General features: G+C 35.5%; 1 protein-coding gene and 1 long non-coding RNA gene across 2 annotated transcripts in view; one reads left to right on the top strand and one right to left on the bottom strand.

Annotated features, from left to right (window-relative positions):
• Nucleotides 1-1,708: 1,708 nt before the first annotated feature.
• LOC134543145 (uncharacterized) lies at nucleotides 1,709-12,279 on the top strand. Its single transcript, XR_010076895.1, has 2 exons — nucleotides 1,709-2,120; nucleotides 6,599-12,279. It is a non-coding gene; the product is annotated as an uncharacterized LOC134543145 (long non-coding RNA).
• Nucleotides 12,280-15,482: 3,203 nt separating this feature from the next.
• LOC134543144 (glutamate dehydrogenase, mitochondrial) overlaps nucleotides 15,483-23,386 on the bottom strand; it is a 39,761-nt gene continuing 31,857 nt past the window's right edge. The window contains exons 6-9 of the mRNA XM_063387997.1: nucleotides 20,161-20,322; nucleotides 19,050-19,254; nucleotides 17,233-17,387; nucleotides 15,483-16,676 (exon numbers count right to left, since the gene is read on the bottom strand). Coding sequence (XP_063244067.1) covers nucleotides 16,560-16,676; nucleotides 17,233-17,387; nucleotides 19,050-19,254; nucleotides 20,161-20,322 — 639 coding nt within the window. The 3' untranslated portion in view covers nucleotides 15,483-16,559. The remainder of the gene's footprint in view (nucleotides 16,677-17,232; nucleotides 17,388-19,049; nucleotides 19,255-20,160; nucleotides 20,323-23,386) is intronic.

Here is a 23,386-nt window from a genome sequence, read left to right as displayed (position 1 = left end):
AGTCGGAGTGTAAAGCCGGAGCCGATGTCCACCATTTTTGATTGTGACGTCACAGTGGCCATCTTGGATAACCTTTACCTTTGACCTTTACCTTCAAATTTGGCCAAAAATTCCAAAAAGACCCAAAAACCGCCAAAATTTCTAGTTTCCAAAAAAAATCCGCATATAAAATTTTCAAAAAATCAGGAAATTAAAATTTCCTTATTTCGAGGGAAAAATTCCCGTTTTCAGGGAAAAAATTTCCTTTTTGTCCTCAAAAATTTCATTGGTTTAAAAATTCATAAAAAGCTTCAGATGTAGTACAATTTAAATAAAATACCATCTAGGAATTTGCAATATTTTTACAGTATATTGACAATATACAATATTGATTTTCTAATCAATGTGATCACCGATGCAACGATTGTAACTACTGGTTGAGAAAAATACTACTAGGACCAAACATTTATTCTGGGAAAAGGAGGGGGGCGAAATGCTACTCTCGCCCCCCCCCCTCCCATGCATAACAGCACGGGGGCGAATCGCCCCCGCTGCCCCCCCCCCCTGTTCCGACGTCCCTGCCAGGAGCTGTCCCAAGCTCTCTGTCCCGGGCGAACGGATAGAGCCGGTGGATAGAGCTAACTTCAGCTCAGTAAGGATTTTTGGTAAAAACAAAATGCCAAAAATGAGTTATTAGTAGAATGTGAATAACATTTGTGTCATCCGTATATGGAGATCTCTTATTCTACAAAACATCCATTGTCACTGAGAAACAGGTGCATGTAATATTGGTACTTCTGTAAAAAGACTAATGTCAGTTGGCTTTCCAGCAAGAATAATAATAGCACATGGAAAGCTTTCTTTTCGCAGACGAGAGAGCCAAACGCCCGATCGTGCACCTTCGGTTTTTTTTTGTTCATCGTAACTCATGATAACTAATGTTCAATTAGGTTAGGTTAGCTACATTATAAATACTTTAAAACATTGTGGACGGTTAATTTGGTTAGGATAGCTACATTAAAGATACTGTGAAATCATGTAAACGGTTTCCTAGCTTGAACTTCGGGGAACTTCGGGTGTAGCTCTCTCGTCTGTGAAAAGAAAGCTTCCCATAGTCACATGACACTGGTTGTTTCATAGATAAAAGAAGCATGGTCCGCCATGTTGGGCCCGGGGGTTTTAAGTTGTTTGTGGGCGCGGTTACACGGGAGTCTGAACTACTTCAGGTGAACATGTTCAGCTGTTGAGTGCGGTTACACACAGTCTGAACATGTTTCGTTCGAGGCCATTTCTCATTTAACTTAAACAGGTTGGCAAAGTAGTTCAGATCGACATATCTTCTACATTAGCCTCTGATTGGCTGGTTAGAATATAAACAGTCTTTTGCAGAAATTCTAGATGGAAAGTGTTTCTGGCACAAGTTCGAGTAATATTTTACCGAATGCAACAAAAAAACCAACAGATAATTATACATATTTTTTAATTTATCCTGACCTTAATTTTCTTAAAACTGAGATAGGTACTCTCGCTCAAAAAATAATAAAAAATAAGTTTAAAAATTTTACTGTGCATGTTTGAATTCCCGATTTGTAAAAAAATATTGAGCAATATGTAAACACATTTCATTTCTGCTGATAATGCTGTATAAACAAGTGAGAAAATCCCGCGTTTTCTGGATGCAATTAAAAAATAGAGATCAACAACACAGTCATTCGTTGACAGTAGACAATCGGTTTTAGAGCTAAACACACTTTTCAGCAACTACCGTGTAACCGCACACTTTCGCGTTTGTAAACGTGTTTACTTAAACATGTTCACCTGAAGTAGTTCAGGGTCCCGTGTAACCGCGCCCTGTGTCTCTGGTGTTGCAGTACGTCGTAATTTGCATAGAAAAGAGTGGTAATTTGAAAGAGATCCAGACAGCAGACACCAGTGTAGTATGGCCCCTTACTCTATGGTATGGCCACAGAATAAATAATTGGTAATTGTTTATTCTGTGCATGATTCTGTGGTATGGCCATGCGAAAGGCAGAAGGAAAGGATACAAATGTACTGAAATAAATTAATGTAGAGTTAAGGTAGTGTCTTAACAAAGTAACAAAGGCGTGTCAGTTCCTAAACGTACAACTGGAGATGTGCAGGTATGTTGCTCGTTTACTTTTAGGTTATGTGTGTACATTTACAAATTCGGCGTTAAATAAGGACATTAAAGTTACTAAATGGTACATGATCAGGTTATGTACAAATAATTTCGCAGTTTTAGGGCTAGAACTTGCTGTGTTCGAAGAGTATATTGAATCAACGAATATTTCCGTAAATCTGTCAGCTGGTCTGTATATATGTTTTCCTCGCCTCAAAGTTGAGATTAAACAGCCAGTTTGTTTAATGTCGAAAATTAAGTGGCTGTGTATATTTCAAAAGGAAGTTGACAGTAAAAATTGACTGTATAGAATTTGTTTGTTGACTTTGAAAATTAAGTAAAAAAAATTAAAATTCTAATTGTTATTAAAGAATGCAATGTATCAATGCTATGTAGAAATTTGATATTGTTTACATTTTCGGTAAATATGTACAGTCGCGGTAGATGCCAAAAAAAAAAATGCTAAAAATCTGAAAATACTATTATTCTGTGCCCTTTCACTTCCTCTTTTCAAATCAACCGGCGGAGGTAAGAAATTCCAAATACTTTAGGAGATGGGCCATTCCATGCACACGGGTGTGACATTTGAATGATATTTTTCAAGCAAAAACAATATTTGTATGTATTTTATATAACTAAATGTGTTCCAGGCATATATGCACAAACACTGCAGTTATTGGGCTAATTTACTGCATTTTCATTTGTTAAAAAAATTTATACAATTTTTTTTACAAGCATCTGTATTTATGTTACGGGTGTGACATATTTTGGACACCACAGTACAAAATTACATGTTTATGTTGAATTCTCTGTGAAATCTGAAAGGACTTTTTCCAAATCTAACCATATATGGCCAATAAAATGAACGTAGATAATTATTCCTGTGCCAATTTGTATGAAGATGTTCCTTTCTTTTTACAATAAATTATATTGTGTCGTTACGGGTGTGACATCATATGTTACGGGTGTGACATCATCTGTTACAGGTGTGAGACTGTACATCAACATGGCTGTCACTTTTGTAGACAGATTTGAATTACACTAAATCACTTACGTCATACCAACTTCTTATATTAAACATTGTACATAATACTATGTAACAAATTTACAACAATTTTTAATGCAAAACACTTCTAGCCTATTTTAGTATGGTGTAAAATGTGTACAAGAAAAAGTCAAACTCTAACTTTATACAGGATTTTAAGAAACTACATTATCTCACACTAGTATAGGCTAAGTCTTAAACAATTTTTTTAAATTTCACTCCAGATTTGCATCTTAACAAACATGTTACGGTTCAATGACGTCAATATCCTTTTGAAATTCATAGTACACTCTGTTACCGACTACCTTCAATACTGGTTCTGGAAGATACTTCAAAATTTGTTTGATAAAAACAAAAAACTTGTCTTTTTCATTAATTTTGAATATTCTTTTATTGTCTTTATCATGAAGTTTTAAAAAGAGTACCTCAACTTCCTCACCATCAGGCTTACTTTGGCACATCCCTACAAATTTGTATGTTCTCTTCTTTCCCTCATATTCTACTAAAACACATTGTCCTGGTTTGAGATGATTTGTTGAAACTGAAAGGATGGGTTCATCGTCACTGAAATCACTTGATTCAGTTTCTGCATAAATGTCGTATGATACTATTTCCTTCGTCATGCTGCATTTCTCTAACGTGGAGAAAGAAGTGCGGCCCACTAAGAGACAGAACTTGTTGTTCAATGTTTTGACTGAAGTCCAGGTACAGCATTTGCATTGTTCCATCGGTCCATTAGCATCCCTTTGAATTTGTGATTTTCTTCCATGTTTACAAAAATGCATTTTATTCCTGAAATGATTTCCGAAGCACAATTGAAAAACTCTTTCGCATTAATAAACCATCCTACGGCAGGACTTCACCTCATTCCACACTTTATATTTGACCATTCCTCCTACACCATCCACTGCCCCTTTGCCATGAAAAAAAATGCAAAAAAAAATGCCACTCCCCAATGAGCCCAAAATCAATCATCTAAGAAGAAACATAAATTAAATAAATTGTATCTTTTTTTCTCTTTGAACTCCTTCCTGTGCTTCCTCTGGCGTTCCGAATCCGTCAAACGTTTTAATTTCAATTGTCTTCTGTTATTAGGCCTACACAAGATATCCATATTTTTCTTTCGTCTTGTCTTATCTCGCTCTTGTTCTTTACTTAGGTGCTCCTTTCATTTATCTGGATTAGCTTTCAATCTCTCTCTCCACTTATGTACATGTTCTTTGCTGTCATGTACCTTCATCTGTAAAAAGTAATAATAAATATACATGCAAACTTAAAATTCACAGCTACTATACATGGCTAATAAAACAAATCTAATTGTTACCTGTAGTCCTGACACATTCCAAAATGATTTACTCTTAAAAGCATGCTTTAATACCTTAAAAGAAAAGAAAATTTTATATTTGTGTTACGGGTGTGACACTTTTTAATATTAATTTTTACTTAGTTAATCAAAATATAGCCAGTTAAGGGATGGTCACATTAAACATTGTCATATATAACCTTTCATTCACATAATGAAAACATGTTCAGTTCTTTATTTAGCCAAGCATGTCAACTTTTATCAATTTTTTGTTACGGGTGTGACAGATATGTATACAGTTACTAAATAACCAAATTCATGACAGATTAACTTACCTACAGGATGGATATGTTGATGTTTCTTTACTGCAAGGTTAGCACTGTAAACACTACCTAGTAAATGTTACAAACAACCTTTTTGGATGGAAGATTTAAGCATGCCAACTTAACATATCTCTACAAAAATCTTCTCTCTGTGTACATGGTTTCCTTTAACGTTTTAATATAATAACCTAAAAACAAACAATTGTTACTTCTGTAACAAAAATGTTAAATACAATACTTAAGTATCCTAAACAAACCACAAAAAGTGCTATACAATAATTTTTAATTTTTTGAAGATTTGTCCAGTTTCGCATGGAATGGCCCAGATATCGAATTTTTAAATTTCATCATATGTAGAGTCGCGGTAGATGCCAAAAAAAATGCTAAAAATCTGAAAATACTTTTATTCTGTGCTCTTTCACTTCCTCTTTTCAAATCAACCGGCGGAGGTAAGAAATTCCAAATACTTTAGGAGATATCGAATTTTTTAATTTTCATCACAATACCTGCGTAGTATGCGGCGATCACCATTGTTTCTTGTCATTGATAATAAGGTTTCTTGTTTACGAGTATCATGTTTCTTATTGGACAATTTTGTCACGTGACTGTTCCGTGATTGGCCAGTATTCAAATTAACCAATAGGTGATTATTTATTCCGTGATTGGTCAGTATTCAAATGAACCAATACGTGATTATTTATTCATTTATTGTTCAATACGATGTTTAATTAATCGGTCAACTTCTGCCGTGAACGGCTACATCATTTCCTTATAGTGGCAAAGGAAATGTACCCGGCTCCAACTTAGGTGAGTTTTTAACGTTTCTAATTTTAAAGTATTATTTTTTTATTTGGATATTGTTGCGCAAGTAATAAGTAAAAAAAAATTACGTGAGTTGTTAATGTTCATCATTTGTCCGGATTTTGTTAGGTCAGGTCAGTTACATTATAAATAATTTAAAACTAAAGAACCATTAAATTAAATTCACATTATTTTTAATGTCCGCTTAGTTTGAAAGTATTTATAATGTAACTGACCTGACCTAATCTACCATTTTATTTATTACGCATTCACTAACACGTCAAAATAAAAAATGGTGACGTTCGAAGGGTTAAACGGGCGTTGTATTGCTAAATTAAAAAATTCGATATCTCATAAAGTATTTGGAATTTCTTATCTCCGCCGGTTGATTTGAAAAGAGGAAGTGAAAGAGCATAGAATAAAAGTATTTTCGGATTGTTAGCATTTTTTTCCGCATGAATACGCAGGTATTGTGATGAAAATTAAAAAATTCGATATCTCCGAAAGTAGTTGGAATTTCTTATCTCCGCCGGTTGATTTGAAAAGAGGAAGTGAAAGAGAACAGAATAAAAGTGTTTTCGGATTTTTAGCATTTTTTTTGGCATCTACCGCGACTGTACTTATTTACCACATTTTCTGTTAAAATAGCATAAAGGGCATAATATTTCAAACTAATTTTTTATTTTTTTTTTTTTGTTTTGGCTAGCAACAAGATAAGTTAGTGACAAAATATTTCAGTCTGTAGTTCTCAACTTCACCACACACAATGTTGTACTGACGTCCACCCAAGTGTCTCCCCGGCTACTTCAGGCCGTTATGCCTCGTCAGCGCTCTCTCTTGCATTATTAGTGCAACGGGAGTGTGGTGCTGTGTGACGTACAATTTTCTTTCAAGGATTTGACATTTATTTTTATTGTATATATTTTTTGGTTTTATTAATTGTAAATAACTTTTTCATTTGAATTTTATGTAATTGTCATTGTTGTATTTGTTCACCGGGCGCCTAGGCCGTGGTTTCCGCCTGTGGCCAATCCGCGTGTTCTGCGGGCTCGTGGAAGAGGGGAGAGACGCGGGCGCTCGGGCGCGCCAGGCGGAGTGGGAGGTCACGTCGTCATCCCGGCATGAGAGGCAGCAGACGTGCGAGAGACGTCGCTCCGGGTTGGTAAGAGAGGACTCGACTGGCCGCGGTGTCTTCTGTAACCTTGAGCTGTGCCGTGTGGGAGCTAACCACAGTTTTTCGATCGCATAGTTTTCCAGTAGCGTCTTAGTCATAGCCATTTTCTCACGCGAGTTTCAACACGAGTTTTCCGAGTAGTGCATTTTTTTTGTAAACTGAATTAAATGTGATATTACTAGTCGTTGGTTGAAAATTTTAATCATTTCTCCCCTTGCCTTTATCAAAAAAAATACTTCTCTAGTGATGCAAAAATTAATACCTTTTACGTAGCCGACAAATAATAGTGGCTATATAAATGAAATTACGCCTGAATTTCTATTACATTTTGAGGAAATAATTATATTAAATTAAAATTCGTTACAAAGAGTTTTCTTTTGAGTGTGTACACATACTGGTTGTATGAGACAGTGCTTGGAGGTTCGTGGGAGCGCTGCAGCCCGGCCGATGGATGATTGCTCGATGGGGAATCGAGGGGCGATGAGGAAGCCAGCACGATTGGCAACACTGTCGCTCGAGCAGGTCTGCGCCCAGCAGAGGGTCGGCTAAGGAAAGATGGTGAGCTTTTAAACACGCGCTTGTCCCAAGAGACTGGAGTTATATACCCTCCCCGTCTGAAAGTCCTCTCATGACTGACCCCTTCCTACAGCCAATCCAGTCTGTATACAGACCAGCTGAGTGGTGGGGATGTAGAGTTTGACACCCTCTACAATAATGTATCATCAAAATTAAAATTTTGGGAAGTGACGATTTTTGATGGTTGAACGGCTCCCTTACACATTAAAGAAATTTTATCAACCTTTAATAGTAGGTTTTTCATGCCCTAAGTTGCTGGACAATATCCAAAAATTTTAATCTGTAAAATTAAATACCATATTTGATGGTTTGATTATGATTCAAAGTAATAACACTACATCACGAGAACACTTGAATGCTTTTTACTGTTTAGCAGCACCTTCTACGTAACATATTATGAAGTGAAAATGCTTAACAGCAGGCGGGGCTAGTCATGCGATCATTCATGAGAGTAAGCAATATCGAGCACCATACTCACTCTTGGGTGAACGTTAGCGAAGCGACTTTACGGGGCTGCATTTTTCATAACGCTGCGGACCGCCGCTCCTTTCGGAGACAGCCCTTCGGAAACGCTCTGTATCCCAGCTGCACATTCCCTAGTCTTGGGTGTTTAGTATGCTTGTGTTTACCTATTGTTAGAGACAAGATTTTATGTTTTTTTTTTTTTATTTTTTGCCCAATTTTATTTTTAAAACATTGGTAAAATTTACATGCTGAATTTCTACAATAAAATTATTTGTAATAAATTGGTTTGTAATTAAATACATTCAGAATAATAAAAATACATTAGCAAGCATTTGAGGTATAAAAGCAATCCAATAAGATATGCACAATAAAACAAATTAAATTCATTTTTCTAATCCATGCACTTTAGTACACTTTTTTTGTCCAGAAAAAACATTCCTTGTATTTCAAACACTATAAGATTACTTTTTTTATGATTTGAATTAAGTTTTGGTTAAATGCTACTTGATTCCATGATATAACTTGCTTTTTTGTGCTATATGGTGTGATAACTTTCATTTCAGTGTTATGCTGTTTTGACATGTTTTTTGGTGTTAAATCAGTTTCATTGCAATCCACCATATAATCTTGTCCCTACCTATTGTGTATTTTTGTTTACTCTTAATATTCAAGCAAATTATAGGATATTTTATTTTATCATTCAAGTAATGTTGGTATTGTTCGCTTCACGAGGCAGAATCCATAACCTCAAAACCCAGCTTGTAACAATTAAAACCTTTTCAATAAATTGGAAATTACTTGTAAATTGTTTCTCAACAAATTACCAAGACTAGGTGTTAAGCAAATATAAAAAATTAGCAGAATAAAATTGCAATGGTTATGTCAGATTGGGATGCAAAATAAATAAAAAAATTCAAATGCCAATTGAATTTTTACTTATTTCTACACAATCACTGAATCTCTACAAAACCAAATAAATAGCAGTGAGCTGCAAATGTATAGAAATTACGACCCCCAATTGTTAACAGTTATTCTATATAAAATGCATATTAAAAGAATACAGCAAAATTAAAAATACCTATATTATACATCATGATTAAATATAATTCTCATAAAGATTCTACTTACACCTTCAGTTAAACAATACATAAATAAAAATTTGAAATTTTTAACAAGATTCCAAATCAAATTACAGTTAACTCCTGATTATCCATGTTAATTGGGACCTACCAATGCAGGGATAATTAAAATCCTGTATAATAAAAAAAACCTGATCTGTTTTATGGCAAGGATTGCCCTCAAATTTGGGTTACACTATACATTGTTTGGTAGATTAATTCTGAACACAAGTGAAGTCTTTGTGAACTGTGTCTCAGCTTATTGGAACGTAAAACGTAAACAATACGACACTGTGTCGCCATACAGTCTTTCTCCGTCTGCTGGATAGGCAGCAGTCACTCCTTACCACACCCCTTTTTATGTATTTATTTTTTCTACCCTTGGGTGGAAAGTTGTTCTTTCCAGCTCCTTGCCCTTTCATGAAACTAGCACACACAAGAACTTGTGCCGGGCCAGAGGAGTATATAAGTATCACTTAAATGTACCAATTCTCCGAGGCGTGCTTTTCACGGACCTAACACAGGAAAGTTCCCACAAATCAAAGAGGGATGCAGCATCTTGCGGAGCTGCGGCAAAATAAATAGCACGAGAAAAAAATATTGTTGGCGTCATGAAAACCTGCCGTGGTAGACACGTGAAGATCCCCTTCATGTATGTTGAAATTAGTTTTTGGTCATTTACAATGGCCGATGAGGAAAAGTTAACTCAACACCACTCAGGATAAGATCGTGCTGACGTGCATGCATATATTCTAGCCGAGAGAAACAACTTTGCAAAAGGTCTTATTTAAAGATTTTTAGTTTAAAAATTACAATCTTTTTGCTGGCAAAATGCTGGTTTGCCCACTCTCAGAATTTTCACCTATTTCTTTCGTTACGCACCAAAGCCACATTACTTTCAGTTCGATGAAACCAATTTCATTTAAAACTACATACTTGAAACAAGGTCCTGACGAAGCGTATACCAACAGGAATGTCCGCTGTATCGAAGTTCCATGTCCACAGAGCACAGCCTGGCATTAAAGTTGCACAAAATTGAAACAGTCTGAAAATACTTGGGCCCTCCGAAGTCCATCATAAACCTGCAATGGTTGCATTTTCTTCATTTATACGTTTTAAGTGAAAACCAAGCAATCACCGAGCAAGCATGCTCAATATGTCGGAGACAGCAGTGTCCCGCTTACATTACGTCACGCCCGTCGCGGAAGACGAATGTAGAAAAGGCACCGCCTGGTCAAGAGAGATAGCCACTGATCAACTCTTCACCCATGCACAAGCATGCTGCTATTCTTTTGTTTTATTTCGATATTTCGAAGCACCAAGTGTCGTTCTTGCGTTCCGACAGATATATACAGGGTGTCTACCAGATCTAGTAAATTAAATTCCCTGATTTTTCCAGGTTTTCCAGGTCTAAAACTGAACTTTTCCAGGTTTTATTTGACACAATTACGACATTCCAAGAAACTGAAAAAAATTGCATAATATTACATTGACGGGTTTCAAAGTATTTCAACTTACTTAAATTAGTAAAAATAATTACCTTCTTCCAAACGTGGCCAAAGTGACTCAATTGATGGCAAATAAAAGATGCTGCTACAAATATTTCACACACTTCCTTTTGCAAAAAAAAAATTAGTAAAAGGAAGCTCCCATCAATTTCGCAGTGACTCAACTTTTGCGTCTATTGCACTTACTTCAGAACGAGCCAAATCCAACATTCGAGCCTTCTTCAACTGCAATGCCTTGATCTCCTCTTCAACTCTTCTTTTTTCTGCCTTCTTCTTGTCTGTAGCTTCCTTTTCTTTTTGTTTTGTTTGCAGGGCTTCCTTACGCCTACAACTAGCATTTATTACATACTGCTCTACACCTCCAGAACGTTGAACAAAGTCATACATCTGTCTTTGTGCGATCAGTATTTCTTCCTGCAAGTTTTCAGTCAGCTGATTAGAATTCACTGAAAATCCTCTTTCCAATGATGCATTTCCATGGGAAAGTACCAACACCATCCTCACAAACTTTAGAAGGCCTGTTTTGGAAGCTACTGTATATGCCTTAAGAATGAGCATCCACAAGTGATCAAGGCGCCCGTCTTCTCGAGAAAAAGACGAGAACAGTGCTGCAGAATCTTGCAAGGAACATACCAACTGATATGATCACTCAATGTTATCAGCTTCTTGTCCTGATAGCCACCTGTTTTGAAGACAACATTCTAAACTGTACTTCACACGCTGTTTCCTCACACCCAAATTTAAAGCCACAGATGGACATAAGGAAATTCCCTTGGTAAGATTGTACTTCAGGGGACTTTTGTCTTGAAGTTTTTTTACCATAACCTTTAGACAAGTCCTATCATTTTTCTGTAACAGGACAGACTTTTCTGGTACTTTCTCTTTCTTGATGGTATGGCGTACTGCATAACCCAACTTGATATTGTTAGCAGTCAATAGATTTTCCTGGTTATCTACATCCAATGGAGTTACATTGCGTTTCTCCCTAAAGCTCTTCAGTACTTCTGGTTTCAAAATTTTCCTGCCAAAGCTAATAAAACCAGTGAATCATAGAGAAAAGGTGCCATGGGTGCTTCACTTTGGAACATTGTGAGAAACAATTCCAGCTCTGATGCCAAAAAAAGGAAGAATGTCAATTTTACTTTTAGAAGATTATCTTCAAGAGCACATTTCACTACACTGAAAGAGAGAGATGAAATAGAAACTTCACTAACCAATTTCTTTAGGTGGGGTAACGTTTTCATGGCACGCTCAGAAACTGCAGTATTCCATATGATTGCACAAAATTTCTTGGGAAAAAGCTCTGATCCAGTTATTCTAATGTAATCTGCCCTCCTTGCAGATATGTGCTTAAACAAATAGTAACTGTGCCTCAAAAAACTAAAAACGTCCCATTGTGTAACAGAAATTCCAGTTTTGAAAGCACCATGGACCGTATGAAGCCCACAGCTACCAATTTCTAGCAAAGATGGTGAATCTTCACCAAAAGTGTCTGTGATATGTATTTTCAACGCTAACAAAAATGTCCAGTTTACGTTGAGGGCATCCATAGATACTTAAAATTAAATGCACCTGTCGGTATAATCTGAACGTGGGAAGCACATGCTGCAGCACGTCACGTCAGCAGGATAACAGACCATCTTGAACCAGTTTGTATCACGTGATTTGATGCCACTTCCAAATCCGATGGTAAATAAAAGAATTTGGACGTGGGAACTGTTCGTTATTTGCCATTCAAAAATAAAAATGGGAGGGGATACACATGATGCCACGCCAATGCAAGCTGATCAATAAACAAAAAACGTATTGCCAACTACAACCTACCAAACAAAAATTCCCTGATTTTTCCCTGATATTTCCAGGTTTTCCAGGGTCAGTAGACACCCTGTATATACTTCACGACTCCCGGTAACTGATTAAAAAAGTTCTTCCGAAGTCTTTTTCCAAACTGATATTAATAAAAAAAAACTAAACATCTTTTTAATATAGTTAAAAAAACTTTTCTGGTAAATAACAATTTTAATAATAAATTTGCAATAACGTTAAAGGTAACTTAATCATACATAATTACATGACGGGCAGTGAACTGGCCACACACCAGTTTTTCTGTAATACGAACAGTAATAAATAAAACAGAAGTACGGTAACCCACAATGATTATCAACTATGTAAATATGTGAGAAACATTTTTTTAAATAATTATTTCCATTACACAATCATGTAATACTTGGATTAAACCACACTCCATTAATAGAAATGTTTACAAATTAAATTACTTTTATTTCTTGGAATTGTTTTTTAAATATTTGCAATTTGTAATTTACTTGTGCATAAAGTTTATAGCAGCATATTTATTAGCAATGGCTGAAATGTGTTAAAAATTATTTTTCTTTGAATACTGTCTCAGTTGTATTAACAATAGGAAGGCTACTACTGTATTTAAAGAAAATACTCGTTTATTTACGTAAATAACAGATATGAAGCCAATATTGCATTGGAGGTGATAAAAACATATACAGGAAAAATCTAAGCATTAATTTAATTTGTGGCATGGAATGAATTACAAAACAAGTCTTTTATTGTTAACTAACATAGGTATGTCAGGAAACACAACTTTACAGGTGCCTAAAGTATAGTGCAAATTAAAATGTTGTGTGCACCTAAGTACTAATCGGCGGAGAACCAAAATTGCTGTATTTAAATTTATTATAATTATTTTAACTGACAGTTGCTGCAAAAATAATACTTCTTGATTTATATCAAGTATAAAATAAGCAATAAGCGTGACATAATTTGTAGCATTACAGTAAATAAATATATGAACATTCTCTGGCTGTTAAAACAGTACTTTATATATAGGTACATATTAATTTAAACTTTTTAAATAGCCGGTTGCCGATGTGCAAGAAATAAGATCAACTCCATTTCTACATAAATGGATTAAACTGTTATCAATGGAGATTGATTTGTTTCAGTACAATCCACATGAGTATAGGTGTAATAAAATACTACTTGTTTCTAAACTGAAGAAACGAACAGGTTGGGGAAACAAGCGTAACCCGACAAAACCAACAGGCACACACTGCAACAACCACCACGGTTTTTTTTATGATTCGAACCTGCATAACCACGGTGAGAAATGAGTGATTGAACAACTCTAGCACTATGGCCCAATATAAGCATTTAAACACTAACCACCTATTATTCAGTACAATGATGAAAAAAAGGTGTGTGTACTAACATACGCACATTAGATAGAAGTTATATTTACTTGGCATAATAAAAAACTAACTTAAATTTTGTATGCAAATAATTAATAGAATTAAAATAATAAAATGACTGGAGTAATATTGTAAATAAGATTGGTAAAGTACAAATTCTTATTAATTTAGTAAAATATTAAAATTAATTTTAATTATTTATAAAATAATGTGGCAGTGTCAGTGGAAGGTTTAGCAGTCTCCTGGCCATTTTCACGGGAGCGTTTGCGAGGTCGTTTTCCCGTACGTATAATTTATTCGCAATATAAATTATTGCATTATTTTATAAATAATTAAAATTTAGAATATGTTACTGAATTATAAATAATTAATTGTACATACATTAATATTGAATTCCAAATATTATTTTAAAATTTCATTTTATTTATACTTTACCAATCATATTTACATTATTGCTCCAGTCATGTTATTGATTATTTGCATGGGAAATTACTTATTTTGTTACTATGCCAAGTAAATATAACTTCTAATGTGCGTACGTAATTACCCACAATTTTTCTTTAATTATACTTAGGGCCCCCTGAAAGTGGTAAATAAAATTTTCAGATTTCGTCATTAAAAATGACCAAAAGCTGTGTTAAAATTCACTTAAAAATACAAAAGCTGTGCTAAATAAAAATACAAAAGCTGTGCTAAATAAAGATACAAAAGCTGTGCTAAATAAAAACACAAAAGCTGTGCTAAAAACTTGAAAAAAAAGTGTGTGTGTTTTATGGTAAATATATCTGAAATTATTTAAGTTATATAATTTTACTTGAACCTACTCATTACTGAATACCCTAAACAAATAGGTTACATATATTTATATGACAAAATTTTGATTTAGACACTGATTATTAGTTCGTTCCCATAAACTAATCTGTAAAACTATTAATCACTTTAACAAAATCTATAACACACTGTTGACCCACTAATCATCGTCACACCATTCGAAAATGAATGTTTTCATTTTCCTGCTTTTTGGCACGATTTAAAATGCTTTCTGCTTGATATTACGACACTGTTCCAACTATATGCCAGCACCCCCGGCTGACGTGGTATGGCCGCTCACGTAATGCTGTTCCAAACACCGTTCGCCAAATCATCTGCTTGCTTTTGTATTTATCCGGTGTCGCTGTTCCAAGCTGACGTCAGTGCCCCGAGCAGTGTGCGTAGGCTTTAAAACTTCGCCTGTTTGTCTTATGTATCCAAATATTATGCAGGAAAGGAAAATAAACGCCGTAGTTCTGCGTATTTTTACAGTATATTTTTGGGTTTAACATTATAACGTGAGCATGTGTAAGCTTTTGTTTGCGTTAGTGCATTTATGACTAATGTTCAGTGGCGGCGTTTGTTTACCAGTGATGAGAGAAGTCTTTTACCCAGTATTTAAATTTCACGTAAAAATGCTGTTTTATGGTGATTTCACGTTTATCGTCGTTTAATCGCGACCGCGAAAAGAACAGGCCCCTGATTATACTGAATAGTTAGTAGCTGGTTAATGTTTAAATGTTTATATAGGGCCATAGTGCAGGAGTTGTTCAATCTCTCATTTCTCACCGTGATTATGCAGGTTCGATCATAAAAAAACCGTAGTGGTTGTTGCCGTGTGTGCCTGTTGGTTTAGTCGGGTTACGCTTGTTTCCCCAACCTGTTCATTTCTTCAGTTTGTATGTAGCTATTTTTGTTTTTGTGTGAAAATTTTGTTTCATTGTAAAAATTCATTGTTTTTTTTCTTATGCCTAAAGGAGTATAAAATCAAACTACAGGGTTGGAAAAGAAAACACATAGACATTACATGACTGTTTATTTAAGTGATTGCACAAGTGTGCACATCACTTTAAAATTTTACAGTTTTATCTTACAAATACAGCAGTTTTTTTTTTCAAAGTACATTTTTAAGTTCCCGGCTGGTTATGAACCGATACAGCCTGAACACTAAAAGGATGGTTGCGGCGGCCAATGGGCTGCCAGTCGACACCGAAGATAACTATGGCCAACAGGAAGCTGGGGAATAACGAGCATAGCCCTGAGATACTAACTTCAGTGAGGCTCACTCAGTTTCATCAGGAAAGTTTTATTTCTCACTTAAATAGCACATTAAAAAATAAAAATGCCCTTTCATCAAACTTTTTTACCTTAGAGAAATGTCTGCCTTCACACAAAAAGGTAACAACATTAACTTGAGGTTTTTTTTTATATTGTGAATATGTGTGTATGTTCAATGGGATATTTTACTATGATCAACTTGGGAAAATCTCCAATGACTGATGTTCAACACCTATGCCTCAAAATACACCAATTCAGGATATCTACATAATCACAGTAGGTTATCACCATGTCTAAATATATATCAGTTGGCAGTGAGTACGAGGTAAGGAAAATGTGATAAGCAATACTTCATCATTTTCCATTTCATAAGCTGTTGGAATAAATGTTCAAGTACATATGCTGAAGACACATGGGGACAAACTTGTAGGTTCAACACACAGATCAACTGATTCCAGATGCTACCACACCTAAATGCACTTTCATGTTCCCCCAGGAACCTAAAATCCAGACTAAAAAAGTTATTTTGTCAAATTCGATTAACCAAATAAGATTCATAAAAGTTAACACTAATCCACAGTTACAGTTTAACTCAAGAACTTCAGCAAGAAATAAAATAAACTGCAGTAATTCACTTATTTATGAGATATGTAACGATAAGACAGTGGCAGTAGTTAAGATGCAAAAGCATGAACTGAGGTACCATTGCTAACCCAGCGTGCAGTAATGAGCCTTATTGACGTCTGCACTAGCGAAAACCTGGCAAGTACACTGGCCGGGCAGAAAAAGAAGGGGGTGTTGGGGACGAAGCAGAGCCTCTAGAAAGCCAAGCCTGCTTCCTTGTAGGTGGTGAATATCTTCTCGATGGAGTTGATGTAGGCCGCAGTCCTCAGATCCAGGCCCAGGTTGAACTTCATGGCCGTCTTCATTATGGCCTGCGGACATCAAAACACTTGAGTCAAGTAGTCAAACATGTTTCCTTCAACAGCCATCGGTTCCTTGAGACTGCGATCATTAGGATATCTTTCAATGAGGCTACAAAGATAATGTTATCATGTTGGACAACTGCTCAAGAGCACATAATTGGTAATTTGGGACATGTCTACCGACAAGCACTTAGATCTCCTCACCAATTATTTCCCACACACACACATTTTATCAAGCTTTATGTTTCAGTTAGTGTCACACCAACCATAAGTTACTTACAATTTGCAGCACACTAAATGTTTTGATGCCCATTTTTACACCAAGGAATTTTCCGTTTTACTTTTAAAACCTTTATACTTGAAAATAATCCTTGTTTTATTAAATTATGATTACTTTAATGATATCAATAATAAATATAAATACACACACACATATATAAGTAATATAAGTTCATTCCAGTGGACGAAAATGTTAAGTCAGAAAAATTAGTAGGTCCAATTCAGAGCAACAAATAGGAGACTCCTGCAGTTGCGCTCCCCTGGAGAGACGGGGGAAGTTACTGACCCGGGCAGAGCGCTCCATGGTGTAGTCCAGCCCGGAGTGCACGATGTCCTTCTCGGACGCACCGGAGATCCTCTTCTGGAACGACTCGGAGGGGGTGACGGGGATGCGGCCCCCCACCCGTCCAAACCTCCGCTCCAGAGACTCCTGCACCGACTCTGCACACGTCCACAATCACACATCTACTCCAACTACTTCATCCATGGTTGGTTTCTGCACAGAAATATCTGATTCAATTTACAAACTTAAAACTTAAAAAATAGTTTGTTTTCTTTGGCTCAGTCAAGCGTGAAAAGGCACCAATAATAAGAGAAAAGATTTTATTGTTATATTTTTATAAATTTTGTTCTGTAATACTTATTCCATTAAATTAGTATAATAATGACATGCTACATTTTTACGATAATATAATTTGTACTAAGTTTGTCTAAAATAGAAACAAGCAGAACAATAAAAATTAATTAGCAAACATTTGTAGTTTGAAAGTTATTAATTAGAGATGCACAATAAACAAATTAAATTAATGTTCTGATCAATGCATTTTAGTACAAACTCCATACTGAAAAGAAAAAAAAATTCGAGTTTTATTAAATATTAAAAGATTACTTTTTTGCAATTTTAATTAAGTTTATATTAAATGCTGCTTAATTTCATGATTTAACTTGCATTTTAGCATTATAAATGGTGTATTAATTTTGTGCTATACTGCAAAATTACACGATTAAGGTGTTATTTCCATTTTATCGCAACTCACTGTGTAATCTTGACCCTACCAATAACAAAAGAAATTGTGCACAACATTAACTAAGTGTGTATACTCTAACAAAGAGGTTAAATTTTTCCGCGAAATACAAATTCGCACAACAGGGTGGCTAGAAACCCCTGATAAAAAATTCCCTTTTCCAGGCTAGCAAAAAAATTTTCCCTGACCACTGATATTAGTTAGTCACCAATAACTATCAGATATTCAAATTCAAAATCAAAATTCACTAATGCGACAGGCAAACACCAATTATTTATCACACTCCAGTTGATAGCACCAAAGACATTGCACGTGATCAAAGTGCTGATACACTGAAGCCGAAAGAGGAATAGGGAGAAAATTCTTGTAATACGAAGATATGGGTTGAAAATGGGGGAAAAAAAGGATGTGTTCAGGACAGGTACTAATCAACTTCAATTTTTCAGTAACCTCATCATTAGGAACAAGAATGGTAAATCGCAGTACAACCGAAATAACACTGAAAAGCATGTCAGTAAAATATATAACATCATAATGCAAGGTAATGCATCTTAAAGCACCAAAATACATCTCGACTCATCAAATCAATCAGCATTTTTAATCAGAACTTAACACAAATCACAAAGGCATAATATTTTAATATATTAAATTCAATAAATGTAGTTTATCTAGCATTAAGTTTGTACCAAAACGTACGAGATAAAAAGATTGGAAAATTTTTTTTGTCCAACAACTTTATTTGCAATAATTTTTATATTATAACATTGGCTTGTGATTTACTTTTATTATTCAGAGTTGTTAGAGATGCTTGTTAAGAATTGTAATATCGTAAAAGTGAGTCGTGTATCAGTCAAAAAGACACCTTTTTTTTTATGAAACATTTGTCACATTTGTTGAATAATGTGATATTGTTACGAATTAAATCAGAATTCATAACAAAAATATACACAATAACACCCATTTAATAAACCAAATCAGCCTTAAAATAAAACCATGAAATCATGTGTCTACTCATCATTAAGAACACTCCCTGTTGCTAGACACCCTGCACGAGGTAGGAGGGAGGGGGGGAACGTACCCAGCAGGTGGTAGTTGGACTCGCGCTCGTACTTGAAGGTCAGCCGGCCGTACGACACGTGGTTGAGGTTCTTGAGCCACTCGAAGAAGGACACAGTCACTCCTCCGGCGTTGATGTACAGGTCCGGGATCACCAGCACGTTCTTCTCGATGAGTATCCTCTCCGCCGCCGGGGTGGTCGGCCCGTTCGCGGCCTCCGCTATGATCTGCAAATCTCAGTCTCAGTCTGCTGGTTCATTGTTTTATTCTTGACTATAAACATATGGACGGTCTCCGGGTAAAAGGTAACAAGTCGAGAATTCACTTTTTGCAGGAGAAACAAAAAACTCTCAGATAAAAATTGAATTTAAATACTTAAATTTTTCTTGCATTATTCTTTTATTTACCAACATAGTTGCCAATGATTAAAAATGCATTATACACTAAGTATACTTAAGAGTTTAAGTGACTTGTTGACTAAAAAAATCACCAAAATGTGACTTGTTACCTTTTACCCAGAGACCGTCCAATATTTATCAACTGTGAGAAAAAATATTACACCCAGAGAGAAATAATGACATATTGAACACAATGGCTTGTTCAGTTCACAGCCCAGGATCATTAACGTGAATGGTAATCATGTGTTTGATTATAAAGAATAAAATAAAAAGTGCACGAAGGAAAAAAAAAGAATAAAATTCACGAGTGGAAAATTTAGAGGTTCATTTCAAGAAGTATTTCATAAAAATCAATCTTTGTGTACTGTCAAATTGCCAATAGAAACCCAACAGGACCAAAAATATTTTAAATTATAGTAACAAAAGGTCACATAAACCACACTTGTAACAAATTCTCGAAGGTATTCACTGCACTATAAATTTCCAATTCTCCCACCAACCACAAGAGAGCACATACTAAAAAAAACAAAAATTAAAAAAACACCCCAAACACTAAATTATGTTTTCTTGACACCTTGTGAAGGATAAAAAAAGAACTCAATTTAAGAGATTAATCAGAATAATGATTAAATTATGCAACAATTCTTAAAAATAATCAAACTGCCTCTTTCATGACAACAAAGAAGAGAATAGGGGTGTTCACTCGAGTTGTGCCATGCCAAAACGGACGCTTGCCTTGGCCTGGATGCGACCAGCGTTCTCGGAGTTGATGACCTTCTCGGTGGCCGCGGGGACGAAGATGTCGCACGGCTCGTACATGAGGTCCTCCCCTTCGTACAGCTTGGCCCCGGGGAAGTTCAGCACGCTGCCCGTGTCGTTGCGGAAGTCCTCCAGTTGCTGTGAGGCACGCGGAGAGAACATCACGGTAATGCGATGGTTATTAGGTAACTAAATAAATTAAAGTAATTATGTGGTTGAGTGAGAACTACACAAGATTTTATTTCTTACGATCTGTGTTATTGTTTTTACTTTTATAGCAGCTGTTTTGTAATACTCAATCCACCAAAATAGGAATAAAATATATGTATATTTACGGTAAAATAATTTTTAATAAATTGGTCCAAAACAGACGCATTAAGAACCATAAAAATGAATTGGCGGGCATTTATGGTTTAAAATTGATTCAAAAAGAGATGCACAATAAAACCAATTAAATAAATCTTTCTGATCTGTGCACAATTTTTTGTCCAGAAATAATGATATTCCTTGACTTCCAAACATTAAAGATTCTTTTTTTTTTATTTGAATTAAATTTTTGTTAAATTCTACTTAATTCCATGATATAACTTTAATTTCGATGTAATATTGTGTATTAACTTGAATTTCGGTGTTATGCGGTGTTGACATGCTTTTCGGTGTTCTTTCGGTTTTATCGCTACTGACCGTATAATCTTGTTCCTAGTATAACATAATAATTACAGGGTTCGTACGGTCCTGGAATGTCCTGGAACTTTTACCATGTCCTTAAAAGGTCTTGAAAAGTCCTTGAATTCAATCCAGTCCTTGGAAAGTCCTTGAATTTTCAGGTAACATAATATTCCAGTTAGTTTCCCATCGTTAAAATCCTAGCTTAGGAATACAAAACCATAATTTGTTTCTTATTTCTAGAATATAATTTTCTTGACGTGAACAGACGATAACCGAGTGAATTTTCGTAAAAAAAGAAATGGATTTGGGAATTTCTCGTGTTCTATTGGCAACGACATTTATCGGTTATGGTGCGTAATAATGCTTTGCGTAACTGTGTTATTGGATATAGTTTGGTACACAAGAGTAAATGTGGTATCGATTTTTAAAATATGCAGGATAAATATGGTATAGTATGGTAAATGTGGTACAAACAAAAGAAGTTAGATGCAAGATGGTGGTTTTGCTTTGTACTTTTTCCGGATTTACATGCTTCTGTAATTGTATGGCATTGTCGGAGTGATTGGAAAGGGAAAAGTGTTATTTCTAGAAATGTTTTAATATCAGTTCCGACTTCGTTTTTAGTTTATACTTCCTACGATTTGCGAAAAGATTTTTTTGCCGGCTTTGATATTTGCATCAAATAGCCTATTTGTTTGCATTTTGATTTAATTTTTGCGGCTGTCGTATGTAAAAACTACATTTTTTCACACTTTCTCTTATTATTTTCCTTCAACGTGTTTGATAGTGCTTTTGGTGTTTTTATGTACCTATGCAACTTGAGAGATACTGTTAACATTTTTTCTCAAAATGCCTGGAAACTGTACTTTTAACGATTTGTGGTTACGTAACCCAAAATTCAGTAAATGGCTACAAAAAACGACTGACAGAAATAAAGCCAAATGTGTTTTATGTAGTAGTGTTTTCGATATCAGTAACATGGGTGTATCGGCGTTAACGAGTCATATGGGTGGGAAGAAACATGTCGCTCTGGCAAGTGAGAAGCCAAAACTTGGAATACAAGTATATCTCGGTGGTAAACAGCCTTCACAAGATGGCCAATCTACAAGTTTAGCAGTCGTGAAACCAGATATCCAGAATTCTCAAGATCAGCAGGTAGGCCTGATTAGTTCTTTTATTACTGGCCAGGACACTTTAAAAGCAGAAATTCTGTGGGCCCTTAAAGTATGCAGTAACCATTTTTCATACAAGTCCTGTGAGGATATTGGGCCCTTGTTCAGACAAATGTTTCCTGATAGCAGTGTTGCCAAAGGCTTTTCGTTGGGAGAAACAAAGTGTGCCTATATGTGTTGTTTTGGGATAGCACCTTATTTTAGGTCCTTACTCATGGAAAAAATTCGAAAGGAAGATTCGTATGTTCTGCTTTTTGAAGAGAGTGTTAACCGAAAACTTCATCAGAAGCAATTGGATTACCATATTAGATATTGGGATACCGACAAAGTCGTCTCATGCTATATGCACTCTAGTTTCTTGGGACATGCAACTGCAGAAGACATGTTTAGTTCGTATGAAAAACTCAGTTCTGAAATTTTTCTTCCCAGCATGCCTTTACTGCAGCTCTCCATGGATGGTCCAAATGTCAATTGGAAATTTTACGACATGGTTTGTGATCAACTGAAGAAAGACACAAATAAAACAGTGATACAAACTGGCAGTTGTGGGTTACACATACTTCATGGTGCATTTAAGTATGGATCAGTTTCATCTACCTGGGATGTGGAGAGAATTTTGTCAAGTATGTATTATCTTTTTAAGGACTCTCCAGCTAGGAGGGAAGATTATGTGAATGTGACCAGTAGTACTCTTTTTCCTTTAAAATTTTGTGCTGTTAGGTGGATAGAGAATTCGATAGTTGCAGCTCGTGCTATTGAAATGTGGCCTCATATGCTCAAGTATGTAAAGTCTGTAACAGACAAAAATGTTCCCAACCCCAACACCAAATCTTTCATGGCCATCAAAGAAGCGGCAGCTGACCCACTCACGCCTGTAAAACTGCTAGTATTTCAGTCAATTGCCAAAGAAGTGGAACCATTTTTGATAGCATATCAAACTGATAAGCCAGTTCTGCCATTTTTAGGGAAAGATATGTTGAAATTGCTGCGAAGCCTAATGGAAAGGTTTATCAAAGATGATATTATGAAGAATGCAAATTCTTGTGGCAAACTTGTCAGAGTTGAAGTTGCAAAGAAAGAAAACCATTTGCCAGCAACCAAAGTCTATTTAGGATTTGCTGCAGAAAATAGAGTAAAAGATTTGGTTCACAAGAATGTAAGCAAGGATCGTGACATTATACAGTTACGAATGGAATGTCATGATTTTCTCTTGGAAATTGTGAAAAAGTTGTTATACAAGTGTCCTTTACAATATTCTGTTGTTAGGAACCTCAGTTGTTTGGACCCTAGAGAAATGAATGACCAAAAAATTTGCACTACCCGGTTTTCATTAGTATTGAAAATTTTGGTAGATGCAGGGC

This window comes from Bacillus rossius, assembly GCF_032445375.1.
Source record: "Bacillus rossius redtenbacheri isolate Brsri chromosome 9 unlocalized genomic scaffold, Brsri_v3 Brsri_v3_scf9_2, whole genome shotgun sequence".
Lineage (NCBI taxonomy): Eukaryota > Metazoa > Arthropoda > Insecta > Phasmatodea > Bacillidae > Bacillus > Bacillus rossius.
This window is presented reverse-complemented; position numbering and strand designations above follow the sequence as displayed.